Source organism: Eptatretus burgeri, chromosome 10 (genome assembly GCF_056783735.1).
Source record: "Eptatretus burgeri isolate ZD-2024b chromosome 10, Ebu_testis_v1, whole genome shotgun sequence".
NCBI classification, from domain to species: Eukaryota; Metazoa; Chordata; class Myxini; order Myxiniformes; family Myxinidae; genus Eptatretus; species Eptatretus burgeri.
This window is the reverse complement of record NC_140970.1, coordinates 10,877,406-10,894,926: the sequence shown is the minus strand read 5'-3', so window position 1 is coordinate 10,894,926 and position 17,521 is coordinate 10,877,406. Positions and strand designations below refer to the sequence as shown.

General features: G+C 38.7%; 1 protein-coding gene across 5 annotated transcripts in view; it reads right to left on the bottom strand.

Moving 5' to 3' along the window:
- The window catches only part of LOC147017942 (paired box protein Pax-5-like), a 201,205-nt gene that overhangs the window by 13,648 nt on the left and 170,036 nt on the right, over positions 1 to 17,521 (bottom strand). For all 5 annotated transcript variants that reach the window (XM_085897044.1, XM_085897046.1, XM_085897045.1 and 2 more), the window contains exon 8: positions 15,793 to 15,894. In XM_085897044.1, coding sequence (XP_085753170.1) covers positions 15,793 to 15,894 — 102 coding nt within the window. The remainder of the gene's footprint in view (positions 1 to 15,792; positions 15,895 to 17,521) is intronic.

Below are 17,521 nucleotides of genomic sequence, written 5' to 3'. Positions count from 1 at the left end.
GCAAAATTATTTCGCTGGGAAAGGGCATGGGTCTTGAGGTGGATGACGAGGACATCAACGAGCTGATTCAGGAGCACAACGAGGAGCTTTCGACGAAGGAGCTGCAGGAATTGGAGGTGATGCAACACACCGCGGTGCAGGAGGAGTTCAAAGAGGACGAGGAGGAGGAGGAGGAGGAGGAGGAGGAGGAGGAGGCAGCCATTATTCCATCAGCCCAAATCAAAGACATTTTATGAAAATTCCATGAAGTCTCGGAATTTGTTGAAAAGAATCACCCGGAAAAAGTGTTCACAAGTCGGGCTATCGCGCACTATGACGATATCTGCCTCGCGCATTTCCGACGGATTGTTAAAAGCCGGCAAAAGCAGACGTCATTGGATCAATTCTTCACGAAACGCGAGGCAAAAAACACTGCTGATAAGGACCAGTAAACAAAGAGGCCAAAATGTAACGAGAATAGCAGTTAAAAGGTAAATGAATATTTTTATTATTTCCTTTATTCTTTGTTTTTTACATTATGTGCCTCTCGTTTTATGTTTATTGTGCGGTAATCTAATTTTAACATGTATTTGTTTCATGTTCTGATGCATTTTTATGATTTATTAAAAAAAAATGTCCGAATTTTGCGGGGCTTGGAACGGATTAGCGCATTTACATTCAAAAGGCGTCTCTACTTACGAAGGTTTCAGGTTACGAAACTACTCCCAGAACGAATTAAATTCGTAAGTAGAGGTACTACTGTACGTATATATGTGTTTATTTACACACACATATGTTGGCCATCACAGCTATTAAAGCTCCCACCCCCACTCCTCCCGAACATAATAAATAGTATATATCCTCATTTTAAACTTACCCTGTGCATTACAAGCCCTGTGCATTAAGAAGCCCAAAAGTTTGGTTGGAATGTACACATCTTCAGCTTTGCATGGGCATACATTTCCGAGAGTTTTTAAAATATGGATTGTAACATATCAACTCTTTGGATGACTTGATGAGGAAGTTCTCCAACTGTTTCATTGTGTGGAGAAACAGCGCTTTCTCACATGTAAGTTTACAAGTACTTTCGGCATCTTTAAATGTTTTTTTGTAGTTTCATTCTGCAATCGGCAAAATAAATGCACACAGGGGTCTTTTGAGTCTTTTTGGTCTAACCTTAACCCTAAAAAATCTTGGAGGCATGAAAGATGTCCAAGGTCATCCTGATTTACTTCATTACGAGAGGTTTCTGCTCTGATCAAGAATTCAGATTGTGTACATTTTCAAAGGATATGGCAGAAAATGAATCTGGTGGATAGGTTTTGCACAACAAACCAAAAAGGATGTTACAAATGCCACTCAAGTATTTCGTGCTTTTGCCAGGAAAGGCCCCAAACTTACGGCATTGTTTATGCTGTGAGTCTGCTCCAATAAACTGCTAATGAAAAGATCTATGCCAACTATTAGGTTATTGAATGTCGAACCAGCGCAATAGGGCATGCTGGCGACTTGTAAGTTTGAGGGCTGCTATGCCCTTCATTGCAATTGAGTTAAACCAAGCACTATAAAGTAGAAATAATGAGTGAATTACCCATTCGTTGAAAAGACAGCTCAAACAAGAAGTGCCTCGTCTAATTAAGCTGTCAAACCGAGAAAGATCCAGAGAATTTTCAACTTGCACTGTTCTTCAAAACAATTGTTCTCTCCAAAGAAAAAGAGATCTCTCCAAAGGAAATAACTTATAAGGGAAATTATGAAAGTTTAATGCGTTCCCTTACGACGAGCTTCCAACGCAAGAGGAGGCCATTGGGTCAATAAAGCCTGCACAATGGTTGCCAACCACTTGTACAATCTAAGTGTCAGTGTTGCACACATGCTTCTCATTTGAAAAAAAAACACCTATTTATAATAAAATCAAAACAATACAATCACTGACAAAGCGGAACATAAAGCAATTTAGCCCACAGACGAGACAGTACATGATCACGCAAAGTTTGTCAAAGCCAAGTACATGAACATTTGTTCTAAAGTTAGAATGTATCGTCATAGCAGAAAACCCCAGTACAAGGCCAAATGTGTGGTCATACAAAAGGTGACTATTTGGAGTATCAGTTGAAAAGCAAAAAATAAACAAGAAGAAACGTCGTGTAGAACACGATTCTTGCAAAATCCATAAAATAAACTTGACCTCAAATATAATTGGTGGTTGAATTCAATGACCAATATGCGACTCCTCTTCAAATACCAGGAGAATCAGATGAAAATTGACAACTTTAGAAATTCGGCCTATTGGCTTATATTGACCTCAATCAAAAATAATTGGTGATTGAATTCAGTGACCTGAAATGTAAATCCTTTTCAAATTTCAACTCAATGGGATGAAAATTGAGGATTTTAGAAATACCATCTTAGATGTTGACCTTGGGCCTATGTTGACGTTTTGGTCAATGTTGACTTCAAAAATAATTAGCTGGTTGAATTCAGTGACCTGAAATGTAAATCCTCTTCAAATTTCATGTCAATCGGATGAAAATTGAGGATTTTAGAAATTCCACCGAAGTTGTTGACCTTTGACCTATGTTGACCTTTTGACCTCAAAACAAGAGTCTTGTTCCTTATGACAAACTCGACCAGGTGGTGAAGTTTCGTGAAGATCGGTTTAAAATTGTGACCTGTAGGCAACAAACAGACAGACAGACAAACAAACAGACAGAATAACAAAATCGACTGACCAATATACTTGAAAAATCTTCGAATTGCAATTTATAATAATCATGAAATGCAGACCATACAGGGGACTTGTGTATTGTTTGCCTTGGATAGATATTCGTCCTTGTATGGAGTACTACTGCTCTCACATCTGGGGAGATTCCAGCTCCACATACAAACTGGACAGAATTGAATCCAAAGTTATTCGACTTGTCAACTCTGTCAATGTGACCTCAAAACTCGACCCACTCAAATTACGCCACATCGTCGGCTCTCTTTCTCTTTTCTACTGATATTACTTCGGTTTCTGCTCGCAAGAACTTGCTGCTTGTGTACCTCCACCATTAGCGAGACCAAGCAATACTCGACAGGCCACCACATCACATGATTATTGTGTGGCCATTGCCAACTCAAGGGTGGACCATTACGATGTTTTTCTTCCACTCCACTGCCAAACTCTGGAACTCTTTACCTTCTCATGTCTTCCCAAACACGTATGACCTTCCCCCTTTCAAAAAGCAGATTTTTTACTTTCTCAAAAACTCTTCGATTATTCTCTTTCCTTACTTTTCTATGAATACAGTTCTTTTATTTAAGGCTTGGCCTTGATGTGGACTATCTAGTCCATGACTGAAGCCTTCAACATAAAATAAAATAAAAATCAATCCGATGAAAATTGATTATTTTTCAGGTTTAAATTGATTTCAGAAGTTTGACCTTGAGTTGACCTTTGACCTTTTGACCTCAAAAATAGTTGCTTTCCCAATTCAGTAATGGACTATGCAAATCCTGTTCAACTTTCAAGTTAATAGGATGTAAATTGACGATTTATCAGATAAAAAATATTTTAAGCTTGACCTTGAGTTGGACATTCACCTTTTGATCTCAAAAATAGTTACTTTCCCAATTCAGTAATGGACTATGCAAATCCTGTTCAACTTTCAAGTTAGGCCTAAGTCACATTTGCTCTACGGCGAGGATACGGCGGCTGTACGCCCTCTGAATTGACAGAAACGTGCGGCGGCCGCAGAGTTTCTGTATATATATATATATATATATATATATATATATATATATATATATATATATATATATATATATATATATATATATATATATATGTATATATATGCTCAGGGTGGCCCGACGCCGTTTGGCTATCTTCTACAGGCTGTAGGGGTCGCCGTGGAATTATAACGCGGAGTTAGAACTTTTTTCATTTCTACGTTGGCCGTAGCAATTCGACGTGCCGTAGTTGTGACGTAGTTGTGTTCCACGTCGACCGTACGTAGGGCATACGTCGGGTTTGCGTTATTCGTGTGGCTGCCGTAGTCTCTTATCAATGAAAAATGAATTTTGCCCTAAAAACCGAATACATTTAAAAAACCGAACACAATGTGGTGTTCATGTTTGTTCACGTGTCTCTCCCACCTGTTTGAGCCACATCTTCGCGCTTTGTTCATTCAGTTCGTCGGTGGAAGTCCTCGTGAAAGCATCTCTCGTGTGTCGATCACTACTTTACCTCGTGTTTTCACCTTGATTTGTGCTGTTTTCTTTTTTTTTACTCATCTTGTGTTTTAATTGATAACAAAAAAGCAATCCAATCACGTGGTGTGACGGACTGTCGGGCAAGGATTTAATTTCACAGAAAAACCGGTTGAAATTTGGAACATCCATGATACCTCAGCCCGATGCATTTGATGAAAGTGATTGTGGTTCTGGGGGCATCATGTTTGATGAGCTGCCCTGGGGGCAGCGCTCACAGAGTGCACGAGCGATCGGAACCCAGGCTGGAGCTCGAGCCTATGTGAACCTTTGGATTGGTGATTGTACCAGTTTACATACAATACACCGCCACCGAAGGTCATTTACTCATCTTATTTTACCTTAAACATGGGTAGTTTCAGTTGAAATTGTCTTGAAAGTGGGTTTTCTTGGGGTCCAAGAACAGATTAATTCACTCCATTATTTCTTATTGCGAAAATAGTTTGGGAATCAAACGTTTTGCAATCCAAACAGCCTCCTGTAACGAATTCAATTCGGATTCTGGGGGCACCACGAACTGGTATATTCCGAACTGTTATATTTTTATTTCAGTAAAAAAAGAACTGGTATATATACCCACTCGTTACCGTCCGTCTGGCCGCACGTTCGCCTTAGGGCCCCCCTGCGGTTGCCTTGCGGGCACCTTGAGGCTACCTTGCGTGTGCCTTGAAAATTATATGGCAGCCACAGGGATGCCCTAAGGTCACCGTGCGACATCAAATCAAAGACTGTACGGCACCCCCACGTTTTCGGTCTCCACAATTTCTAAATACGCCGTGCGGCTCCCCGAAAAATAAAAACATATGTGACTGCTACATTGTGTGACCGTGGAAATACTGCGGCCGCCGTATAATTGCTAGTGGCTGTAGATTTTGGAGACCCCACGGCCGCCGTGGCAAATGTGACTTAGGCCTTAATAGGATGTAAATTGACGATTTTTCAGTTGAATATTGATTTTAGAAGTTTGACCTTGAGATGGACCTTTGAACTTGATCTCAAAAATAGTTGGTTTCCCAATTCAGTGACTCAATATGCAAACCCTCTTCAAATGTCAAGTCAATTGGATGAAAAATGACGATTTTAGAAATATGCCTTCAATATGACCTTTGACCTCAAAATCGATAGGCTTCTCAGTTGAGGTGGAGGAGGAGATTGGAATCATATTCTGTGCAGAGCGTTGGTGCTGCTAAAGCAGTCTCCTTGGCTATTCGGAACAATCCTGGATGGATAGCCACTTCGACACAGTATCCCAGCATACTTCGACACAGTATACATATCATTTGCCGAGCTCGGAAGGATGACAGGCCAAGTTAACCCCACCTGGTATTAATTCAACAGCTGAGCAGGATTTGAACTCAGGACCCTAGGATCAAAAGCCTGCCACCCTACCCAATAAGCGAACACCAATTTCAGTTGAGACTCCCTCTACAACTTGGTGAAGTTTCGTGAAGATCGGTTTTAAGTTGTGACCTGCTGGCGATTGAAAGACAAACAAACAGACAGACGTACAGAAAAATGAAAAATCACTCACAGAGTGACAACTTGGCAAAACGGAACGGCACTCCGTTGAGAACATACCTCCGCCAGGCTGAATAGTTTACATTTGGTTTGCCACTGATGGGTCAGATCTGATTCCAAACCTTAACCAAAATAGAATTTGCTTGTTCTTGTCACCTAACCAACTCTTCCACCTCATTTTGCCACAAGTTGTCCACAACTTTTAGAGATAACATGCTATGCATCGTTTTCGCCCCATCTCTCAATGGTGAAGAATCACCTGAAAAATTATCTAATCCAGATTCGGATTCAGATCTTCAAGCCTGGTGTTGGCGCAGTGGTTAGGGCAGCGGCTTGGGATCCAAGAGGTCCTGAGTTCAAGCCCCGTTGGGCCACTGAATTAATACACCAGGGGGTTGACTCAGCCTGTCATCCTTCCGAGGTCGGCGAAATGAGTACCAGTGTACTGGGCCGGTGTATACCCCAGTTAAAATAGGTGTACCATATCCCTGTGTCGTAAGAGGCGACCAGGGTTGTGTCAGGAAGGGCATCCGGCGTAAAACATGTGCCAAATCACTATGCGGATCATACGGATGATCCGTTGTGGTGACCCCTAACGGGAGCAGACGAAAGAAGAAGAAGAAGAAGATTCGGATTCAGATCTTCACCAAAATCTAATCAATTAGTCCTTTTCACACCTCCAACCTGACCACAAAGTTTAATCCGAATCCGTCCTCAACTTTTTGAGATATCATGCAATATCGCTTTTAGTCCCATCTCTGAATGGTGAAGAATCAGTTAAAAATTAAATAATTGTTATATCCAGATCTAGATTCGGATCTTCATCAAAACGGAATCATACTTGGCAAAAAAATGTTTTTGGCCAAGTTACAAACAGACAGACAAACGCTACAGACCAACATACTTGGCAAAAAAAATTTTTCACCAAGTAACAACATTAGCTGACCAAGATACTTGAAAAATCTTCGATTTTGCAAGTAACAAGATGATGATGTCATGTAGAGCCCGATACTTGCAAAATTCATGAAACAGATTTGACCTCAAATATAATTTGTGGTTGAATTCAATGACCAAATATGCAACTCTTCAAATTTCAAGTGATTTCGGATGAAAATTGACAATTTTAGAAATTCGGCCTACGTTGTTTTTTTGTGTCATAAATAATTTTTCGTGCCAAAACCCTTTTGGCCTATGTTGACCTCAAAAATATTTGGTGGTTGAATTCAGTGACCCAATAGGCAAATCCTCTTCAAAGTTCAAGTCAATGAGATGAAAATTGACAATTTTAGAAATTCGGCCTACGTTGTTTTTTTGTGTCATAAATAATTTTTCGTGCCAAAACCCTTTTGGCCTATGTTGACCTCAAAAATATTTGGTGGTTGAATTCAGTGACCCAATAGGCGAATCCTCTTCAAAGTTCAAGTCAATGAGATGAAAATTGAGAATTTTAGAAATTCGGCCTACGTTGTATTTTTTGTGTCATAAATAATTTTTCATGCCAAAACCCTTTTGGCCGATGTTGACCTCAAAAATATTTGGTGGTTGAATTCAGTGACCCAATAGGCAAATCCTCTTCAAAGTTCAAGTCAATGAGATGAAAATTGAGAATTTTAGAAATATCACCTTAGTTGTTGATCTTGGGCCTATGTTGACCTATTGGTCTATGTTGATCTCAAAAATAATTGATGGTTGAATTTACTAAGCTGATATGATAATCTTCTTCAAATTTCAAGTCAATCAGATGAGAATTGAGGATTTGAGAAATACCACCTAAGTTGTTGAACTTCGGCTGGCGTTGACCTTTTGGTCGATGTTGACCCCAAAAATATTTGGCTGGTTGAATTCAGTGACCTGAACTATAATTCCTCTGCAAATTTAAAATCAATCGGATGAAAATTGAGGATTTTAGAAATCTCACTTAAGTTCTTGACCTTTGGCCTATTTTGACCTTTTGGTCAATGTTGACCTCAATAATAATTAGCTACTTGAATTCAGTGACCTGAAATATAAACTATCTTAACATTTCAAGTCAATCAGATGAAAATTGAGGATTTTAGAAATCTTACTTATGGTGTTTTTAACGTTTAGCATATGTTGACCTTTTGACCTCAAAACAATAGGCTTCTTCCTGATAACAAACTCTACAATGTGTTGAAGTTTTGTGATGATCGCTTTAAAATTGTGACCTGTAGGCAACAAACAGACAGACAGACAAACAGACAGACAGAATAACAAAATCGACTGACCAATATACTTGAAAAATCTTCAATTTTGCAATTAATAATAATCATTAAATGCAGACCATAACAGGGGACTTGTGTATTGTTTGCCACCCACAAAACATGAAAGTAATCAGGAAGCAGATTGAAGCAGGAAGATTCATTTGCACAACTCAATGCATCTTCAGTAACATCACCAGAGATAAAAACATATATGTCAGTGTTTCGTGGTCTCCCAAAGTGCATTTCAAGGAGTGTTAAACCCAAATGAAGACGTTTTTCAAATATCAATTTTAAAGGACAATCATTCTATGTGTCTTGGTTTTCATGAACATGTAGGTGTCATCAGATCGATTTCCACCTCAGGTGCAGTTTCAGTTGCATGTTATTTACTTGTTCATTTGAACTGTTCAAACCCATCCTTTCATATGAAATTACTGGTTGCTTCCACCAAGAATCCCAGTAGTTGTGGTTCTCGTTCCAAACCAAAGTGGTCACCAAATTACATTCTTTCGCTTAAAGCTGGACAATTGCTCCGGGTTCAAGCAGCAGCTTAAGTTTCGTGCATGCCAGCACTTTAAAATAATGGTGCAGTAAATACTAATTGGAGTAGTGTGTAATTCTTGATTGGTGATTGGAGAATTGTGTGTGTGTGTGTGTGTGTGTGTGTGTGTGTGTGTGTGTGTGTGTGTGTGTGTGTGTGTGTGTGTGTGTGTGTGTGTGTGTGTGTGTTACTTTGGTAAATTATAACTCGTCCTGCTGATAAATCTCAATGGAGCCGAGGTCCTTGAATAGTGGTGGCCAATGAAGATATTGGAATTACACATTATGTTCTGTTAACCTATCATGACCCTGACAGGTATAATGGAAAGTTGTGTGACTGACTTTGCTACTATCGGGGTATTGGCTTGCACTGCTGATCAGGAAGACAAGATAAGAGGGTCTTTCATGAAGTGTCTTGCCTGATCTATTGAATGACATGTTAGGACCCAAATTATTTCACAGATCAAAGTATTATTGATTTGACGTGTTTATGTGCAAACCAAAGAAAAACTAGAAGGGCACTCTTCGACCTCACAACGTCACCAGATATGCCTCTGCCCACATTATTACATCATCATAGATACTTCTACGAAATTCGATTTAAATCCCTGACAACCCTGATTCAAAATATTAAATAATTCTTGCTGCCAGACCATGCGTCTGATCAGGTTGAAATTTTAGATTGATATTCCGCATGCCAAGTAGATCGTAACTCTGAAGTTTTACATCGACTGATGAAGCTGTTCAAGAGAAATTATTTTTTAAAGACTTCCCTTCAATCCAATATGGCTGCCAGGCCATGTGACCGATTAATTATTCGTGAACACCCTGGTAACCCCATGACTAGTGGAACATGTGGGTGAAGTTTCTCCTCGATCTGTCAAGTCGTTCTGGAGAAGAAGATTTTAAAAGGTTTATTCCTCAAAAAATCATAGCTGCCAAACCATGTGACCTATGACATCATAGGTAGAGAAATTTTGTTCCTCATGGATAGGCGGTCATCCTTGTAAAGTTTTGCCTCGATCTGTTTCGCTGTTTCGGAGAAGAAGATTTTTGAAGGTTTTAATGTTAAAAACAATATGGCTGCCGAACCACATGACTGATTACATCATGAAATTTTCCACCCCATACAACTTAGCCCTAATGACCCTCAAAATTTTTCATCCTGAATGGATAAAGCATTCAACATTTGCAATTATGACGTCATAACGAAGCCACGTATGACATCATCAAAAAAAAAATCACACTTGTTTCCCATGAGGAGTACTTCACATGTTCCAAGTTTCAATTTTTAACATGGAGCAGTTTTGGAGATGCAGAGGTCCAAAGTTTTTCTTTTTTTCCAACATGGCTGCCACACCACGTGACCTATGATGTCATAATGTTATAATTATAATGAAAACGTTCTTCATGAGTACTCGCACATATGGTGAAAATTTAGTGTCAATCGGATAAGCGGTTGCAGAGAAAACGGAGAAAGTTAGCATGGACAGACGGACATACCTACAGACGGACGGACAACCCAAAAATATAATGCCACCAGTGACTTCGTCAGCGGAAGCATTCAAAGAAGAAGTTTATGCCTGCAGGGCAGGTATACAAAAGTGTTTACATGAGTCAGTCAATGGAAGTTAAAAAAATGGATCATATAATCAGTGCAGTTATCAATTACTTCTACATAAAGCAAAGCATTGTAGAAAAGCTCATGGAGAGCTTTACTCTATGGAGGCCTGAAAGTCACTTTCCCCCTCCCCAGCAAAGCATTCATTCATAAACTCTTTTAATATCCAGATTTTATTGTAAAGTACTTGCACTAATTAATTAGTCATTGTATCAGTGTGTGCTCCATCATTCTTCTGAGTCAGTCTTGGCATGGGAGGTGCGAGGTGTGATAAATTTAGCAAGGGTAAAGAGACTTTCAGCCCACCCTGCACATTAAGAGCTTTTTGAGATGAAGAGACTCACAGAAGAGCCAGAGCAGAAATGGAAGAGGAAAGCAGGGATGAAACCTTTTATGTTTCATACCCGCTTTCCTGTTCCTCTTCTTGCTGTGTTCCATTCAACTTGTTTGCTGCTTGTTCACCCTCATGTGTCCTTCTCCCCCTCCCCTTTATTTCATTCTCACTCTCACTTCTACTCTGCTGTTGATGTTTCCCCTTTCTATTTTGCTCTCTTCCATTTTGCTCTTGCTCTTCCATGAGCCTCGATCGTGTATACAAAAAAAATAAAAAGTAACGGGAAGGTCGTGGCCGTAAAAACAGTAAATAAATTTAAACTGGAATAGGTACCGAGAAGTATGGGGGATGGAGGGGTGCAGGGATATTGGCAGAAATGCATGGGCATGATGGGTCTGGTGCCAATGTTAAACTTCCCAATAGCCCCTTGTAAATAGAGTATTGACCCCATAGGAAATCCATGAGTACACGCTGGCCACATTTGTGGTGACACCTCTTCATATGCCATTGTAAAATAAACTGGACAGCTGAATCATTGTGAAGGAGAACAAGCACTGATGATGAACCAAGGTCATGACGCCCCAAGAATGTCATCAGACCAAAAAACGTTGATGCATTCCACAAGAAGAACAACAGTCAGGCACATAGCTGAGACATTGCTTAGAGTTGCCTGCAAAAGTATTCACCCGCAACCTGCCCCCAACCCACCTCCTCCAAAGTTTTCACATTTTGATGCCACCTGAGCTTATTTCATGATGCTTTCAAATCAAACTTAATATTTAGTCTTCACAATATACTCCAAAGTGATAAAGCTAAAAATGCAGATAAAATGTGAACAAGTTAGAATAACAGAGAAAATCAGATGATTCTCAGTTGCACAAGTAATCATACCCTTGGCCTTATTAACCCTAAATCACTTCAGGAGCAAATTATTTGTTTGAAAGGTTACACTAAGTGTAAGAGGTTTCACCTGCATGTAATCAGTTGTTTCACTTAAAAATTAATCTCCCCCACTAATCTAAGCAGTTATAAGGTGCAACTCACTTGGTCAACCAACAAGGTAAACGTGAACACGAAGGAGCTTTCCAAAGAAGTCAGACAAAGTGGTGGAGAAGCACCATTCAGGAGAGGGTTATGAAAACATTATCTTATCATAAAAAGATTATTATAATCTCATTATTATCAGAAATAAGATGATAAGGTTGCAAGAATATTATCAAAGTCACTCATTATCCCTTTGAGTAGGGTGAAATCCATCATTAAGAAGTGGAAGATGGACCATACCACCCAGACGCTACCCAGATCAGGTTGCCCATCCAAACTCAGCAGCTGGGCAAGCAGAAAACTGGTTTGGGATGTCACTGTAAATCCAACAATGACTGAAAGACCTGCAAGGCTCTATGTATGAAATGGGGTTCAGTGTTTATCAAGCAACATTATCCCGTTCTCTTCACAAAGCTGGTTTCCATGGACAGGTGGCAAGAAGGAAAGCAATTACTAAAAAATTACCCCGGTGTGGGAGCGACGGTCATCTCTATAATGTTTTTTACTATCATAATCGATGAACCGTTGCCAGATATCTCCTAAAATGACAGACTAGATAGGTTTTAAAAATGGCAACTTTCACAACTTTCGTGACCTCGTGACCTTGACCCTGACCTCAAATCCGGGGAAAAATATGTCGTTGGGTATCACTCATCTACCCACATACCAAATTTCATCAAGATCGGAAGTAAAAAGTTTTCTTTGCACCGGGAGGTGTTTTTGACCATCTTCCAGGTTACGTGGCGGCCAAACGGGACGGAAATTCAAAAATCTGTCCAGTTAGATACAAGATAATATTTTTCACTATCATAATCAATAAACAGTTGCCGAATATCTTGTAGAATAAAAAAGATCGTTCAGTCACATAAAAAAGATGTGTGCAATATCAGATAAAAAATGTGTGCAATGTTGAATAAAAAAGATGTGTGCAATGTCACATAAAAGCGATGTGTGCATTGTCAGATAAAAAGATGTGTGCAATGTTGGATAAAAAAATGATCATGCAATGTCAGATAAAAGTGATGTGTGCAATGTCAGATAAAAAAGATGTGTGCAATGTCAGATAAAAAAAGATGTGTGCAATGTCAGATGAAAAAATGTGTGCAATGTCACATAAAAACGATATGTGCAATGTCAGATAAAAAAGATGTGTGTGATGTCAGATAAAAAAGGATGTGTGCAATGTCAGATAAAAACGATATGTGCAATGTCAGATAAAAAAGATGTGTGTAATGTCAGATAAAAAAGGATGTGTGCAATGTCAGATAAAAAAGGATGTGTGCAACGTCGGATGAAAAAGATGTGTGCAATGTCACACAAAAACGATATGTGCAATGTCAGATAAAAAATATATGTGCAATGTCAGACAAAAAAGATGTGTGCAATGTCGGATAAAAAAGATGTGTGCAATGTTGGATAAAAAAGGATGTGTGCAATGTCAGATAAAAAAGATGTGTGCAATGTCAGATTAAAAAAGATATGTGCAATGTCGGATGAAAAAGATGTGTGAAATGTCACACAAAAACGATATGTGCAATTTCAGATAAAAAAGATGTGTGCAATGTCAGATAAAAAAGATGTGTGCAATTTCAGAGAAAAAAAGATGTGTGCAATGTCACATAAAAACGATATGTGCAATGTCAAATAAAAAATATATGTGCAATGTCAGATTAAAAAAAGATGTGTGCATTGTCGGATTAAAAAAAAGATGTGTGCAATGTCGGATAAAAAAGATGTGCAATGTCAGATAAAAAAGATGTGTGCAATGTCGGATAAAAAATGATGTGTGCAATGTCGGATAAAAAAGATGTGTGCAATGTCGGATAAAAAAGATGTGTGCAATGTCGGATAAAAAAGATGTGTGCAATGTCGGATAAAAAACGATGTGTGCAATGTCGGATAAAAAACGATGTGTGCAATGTCGGATAAAAAAAGATGTGTGCAATGTCGGATAAAAAAGATGTGTGCAATGTCGGATAAAAAACGATGTGTGCAATGTCGGATAAAAAAGATGTGTGCATTGTCTGATAAAAAAAGATGTGTGCAATGTCGGATAAAAACGATGCGTGCAATGCTGGATAAAGACGATGCATGCAATGTTACATAAAAACGATGTGTGCAATGCTGGATAAAAATGATGTGTGCAATGTCACATAAAAACGATGTGTGCATTGTCAGATAAAAAAGATGTGTGCATTTGTCAGATAAAAAAAAGGATGTGTGCAATTTCACATAAAAACGATGTGTGCATAGTCAAGTAAAAAAGATGTGTGCATTGTCAGATAAAAACGATGTGTGCATAGTCAAGTAAAAAAGATGTGTGCATTGTCAGCTAAAAAAGATGTGTGCAATGTCAGATAAAAACGATGTGTGCATCATCAAGTAAAAAAGATGTGTGCATTGTCAGCTAAAAAAGATGTGTGCAATGTCAGATAAAAAAGATGTGTACATTGTCAGATAAAAAAGATGTGTACATTGTTAGATAAAAAAGATGTGTACATTGTCGGATAAAAAAGATGTGTACATTGTCGGATAAAAAAGATGTTTGCATTGTGGGATAAAAAGATGTGTGCATTGTCGGATAAAAAGATGTGTGCAATGTCACATAAAAACGATATGTGCAATGTCAAATAAAAAATATATGTGCAATGTCAGATTAAAAAAAGATGTGTGCATTGTCGGATTAAAAAAAAGATGTGTGCAATGTCGGATAAAAAAGATGTGCAATGTCAGATAAAAAAGATGTGTGCAATGTCGGATAAAAAATGATGTGTGCAATGTCGGATAAAAAAGATGTGTGCAATGTCGGATAAAAAAGATGTGTGCAATGTCGGATAAAAAAGATGTGTGCAATGTCGGATAAAAAAGATGTGTGCAATGTCGGATAAAAAACGATGTGTGCAATGTCGGATAAAAAAAGATGTGTGCAATGTCGGATAAAAAAGATGTGTGCAATGTCGGATAAAAAACGATGTGTGCAATGTCGGATAAAAAAGATGTGTGCATTGTCTGATAAAAAAAGATGTGTGCAATGTCGGATAAAAACGATGCGTGCAATGCTGGATAAAGACGATGCATGCAATGTTACATAAAAACGATGTGTGCAATGCTGGATAAAAATGATGTGTGCAATGTCACATAAAAACGATGTGTGCATTGTCAGATAAAAAAGATGTGTGCATTTGTCAGATAAAAAAAAGGATGTGTGCAATTTCACATAAAAACGATGTGTGCATAGTCAAGTAAAAAAGATGTGTGCATTGTCAGATAAAAACGATGTGTGCATAGTCAAGTAAAAAAGATGTGTGCATTGTCAGCTAAAAAAGATGTGTGCAATGTCAGATAAAAACGATGTGTGCATCATCAAGTAAAAAAGATGTGTGCATTGTCAGCTAAAAAAGATGTGTGCAATGTCAGATAAAAAAGATGTGTACATTGTCAGATAAAAAAGATGTGTACATTGTTAGATAAAAAAGATGTGTACATTGTCGGATAAAAAAGATGTGTACATTGTCGGATAAAAAAGATGTTTGCATTGTGGGATAAAAAGATGTGTGCATTGTCGGATAAAAAGATGTGTGCAATGTCACATAAAAACGATGTGTGCAATGTCACATAAAAACGATGTGTGCAATGACGGATATTTTTCTACGGTATTGCACTAATAACGGCCAGGTTTAATTGAAAACAAAAATTGTCTGTATTTATACCCACTGGAATGTGTCCAGGTGTAATTGGTTGATTAAAAAAACAATAAAATGGTCATGAGTCTCAAATTTAGTTGCAAGGAATTGTGGTTTTATAACAAAGGCCAAAATGGCTGATACATGCTGAGAGAGACGTGCAGAGCCTTGACAGTTTTTCATCCATTTAAATAAAAACAGGTCATAAGAGTAATACAGAAGCCTTTCGGAAGTGGACTTAAACTGAATTCATGGTCAGGCTGAGTCCCACCGTGCTATTTGCACAGGAACGTACATCCCCAAGTAATGAGATGGTATTCTGAGCGGCCGAGCGAATTTCCATCCCGTTTCTTCTCCCGCTGCCTATTACAAGGCCCGTTCCACTTGCGCTTAAATAAATAAAAAGTGAAAATGGGACCCACGCATTGGTGTGGGAGCAAGCAGTGGTAATTTGGGATGCACCACACGACGTTATGAACAAGGTCGCCACAAGGCAGTGAAAGTGCTGTTAAATGCCCACCTGGGCAGATGGTTAGATTTTGTGATACTAGGGAAACAGGACTATTCTCAGGCAACCGAGAAGCCATGAGGAATTACCTGCCACAACGCCTGTGAGTGTTGGTGTTGAGTAGCTTCCTTGGCCAGTGGGTGGCACATGGGGTGGGTATCCCGGCAGCGTAGTGTTCCCCATCTCTCTTCCTAGTGAGCAAATGGAGGAGCGAAACAACAAAATGTTTAAGGATGATGGTATATGATGCATAACTTGATAGTAATAGACATAACCACCTCTGGGACATTATATTGTAATCCATAAACATAAAAATGGGTTAAGAATGTGATTGTATGTGCACACACATGTACATGTGTGTACATGCGTGCACACACACGCATACACATACACATGCACACAGTATTCACTTAAAATGCAAACATTAAAATCTTCAAATTAATTTGTGATTGATGTTGAGTCATTGTGCTTCAACTCTTGCTTTGACTCTGGGTAATGATGGTGTCACCAAGTTTAATTTCTGGTCACGATCATCCTTTGTAAACCTCTTCCATCCCTCCTCCCTCCCCCCCCCCCAAAAAAAAGAATATGAGCCTCTGTTTTCAATTTATAACATTCAGCATTTCAAAGTGCTTTCTGTTGGAGTATCCACCTGGCAAAAACGTCCAATTAAAATTTTCTAAATTTGATTTGATTTGCAAGGTTCATCAATCAACAACAAATATAATAAAATAGATGCACAAGAAAATGAAAATATTTGTTATTTCAGCATTATTGTCAATCAAAGTAAACCTCTCCTTTACAAAGAAATACAAGGAATTCTCAAAACGAGAAAGCCAATAGGCTCATCATGTATGTGCCACGTGTGCAACCTCCCAACACCTACCCAATTATCCAAACCACAAACACACACACCCTCCACGATACCAACCCCACCCTCACCACAAATCCAATTCAACCCCAATATCCTCTCACCGGGAAGGAGGAAGACAAATAGCAAGGGTAGGATAGGGACGAAATACACATGATAGACAGGACAATCTCTCCATATGGAAATTTTTTTGGATGAGGAAAGACAGTTAGGTGAGGGTTGCCTGAAGGCAGACAATATCCTGATGGTTGACAACCTCTTCAACTCAGAGAATCAATATTTCAAGATACAATATGTAGATATCACAACTTGCTCACAAATGTCCACAGATTAGCCAATTCAATCCAGGTCTTCTTACCATTTATGAGTATGTCCAGAAACTTTTCTATCCCCATTAATTATAGGTATCTATCCAATTCCATTTTCAAACTTATCTACTGTGTCCTGCTGCTACTATCTCCCCAATAACACCATTCCATACATTCATGGCTGTGAAATACTCCCTGCCTTGATATTGTCTAAACACTTCGATTATTTACTCTTCAACTATGCCTCGTCAAACTATGTCACTGTCCAACGTCATAATAAACTATTACTGAATACAGTTTATCAATGCTCTTCATTATATTAAACATTTCTTTGAGACATATTTCTCAAATAAAAGGTTCATTCCATCTCAGCTGCTCCTCATAGTTTGGCCTATCTCACCCTGAGCTATACACTGAACTGCTCACAATGACAATTGTGCCCTTCGTTAAATACAGCGAACAGCATTGAACACAATAATTGAGATCAGGCCTCACTAGGTATAATATCAACACCACCTCCTTTGATCTATAAACGATGCCCCTGTGAATACAACCCTAATCACGACAGCAAATCACACAACGTTGTTCAATCTCAAAAAAATATCAATCACAACAAATGGTCCCATCTTCTCTCAGACT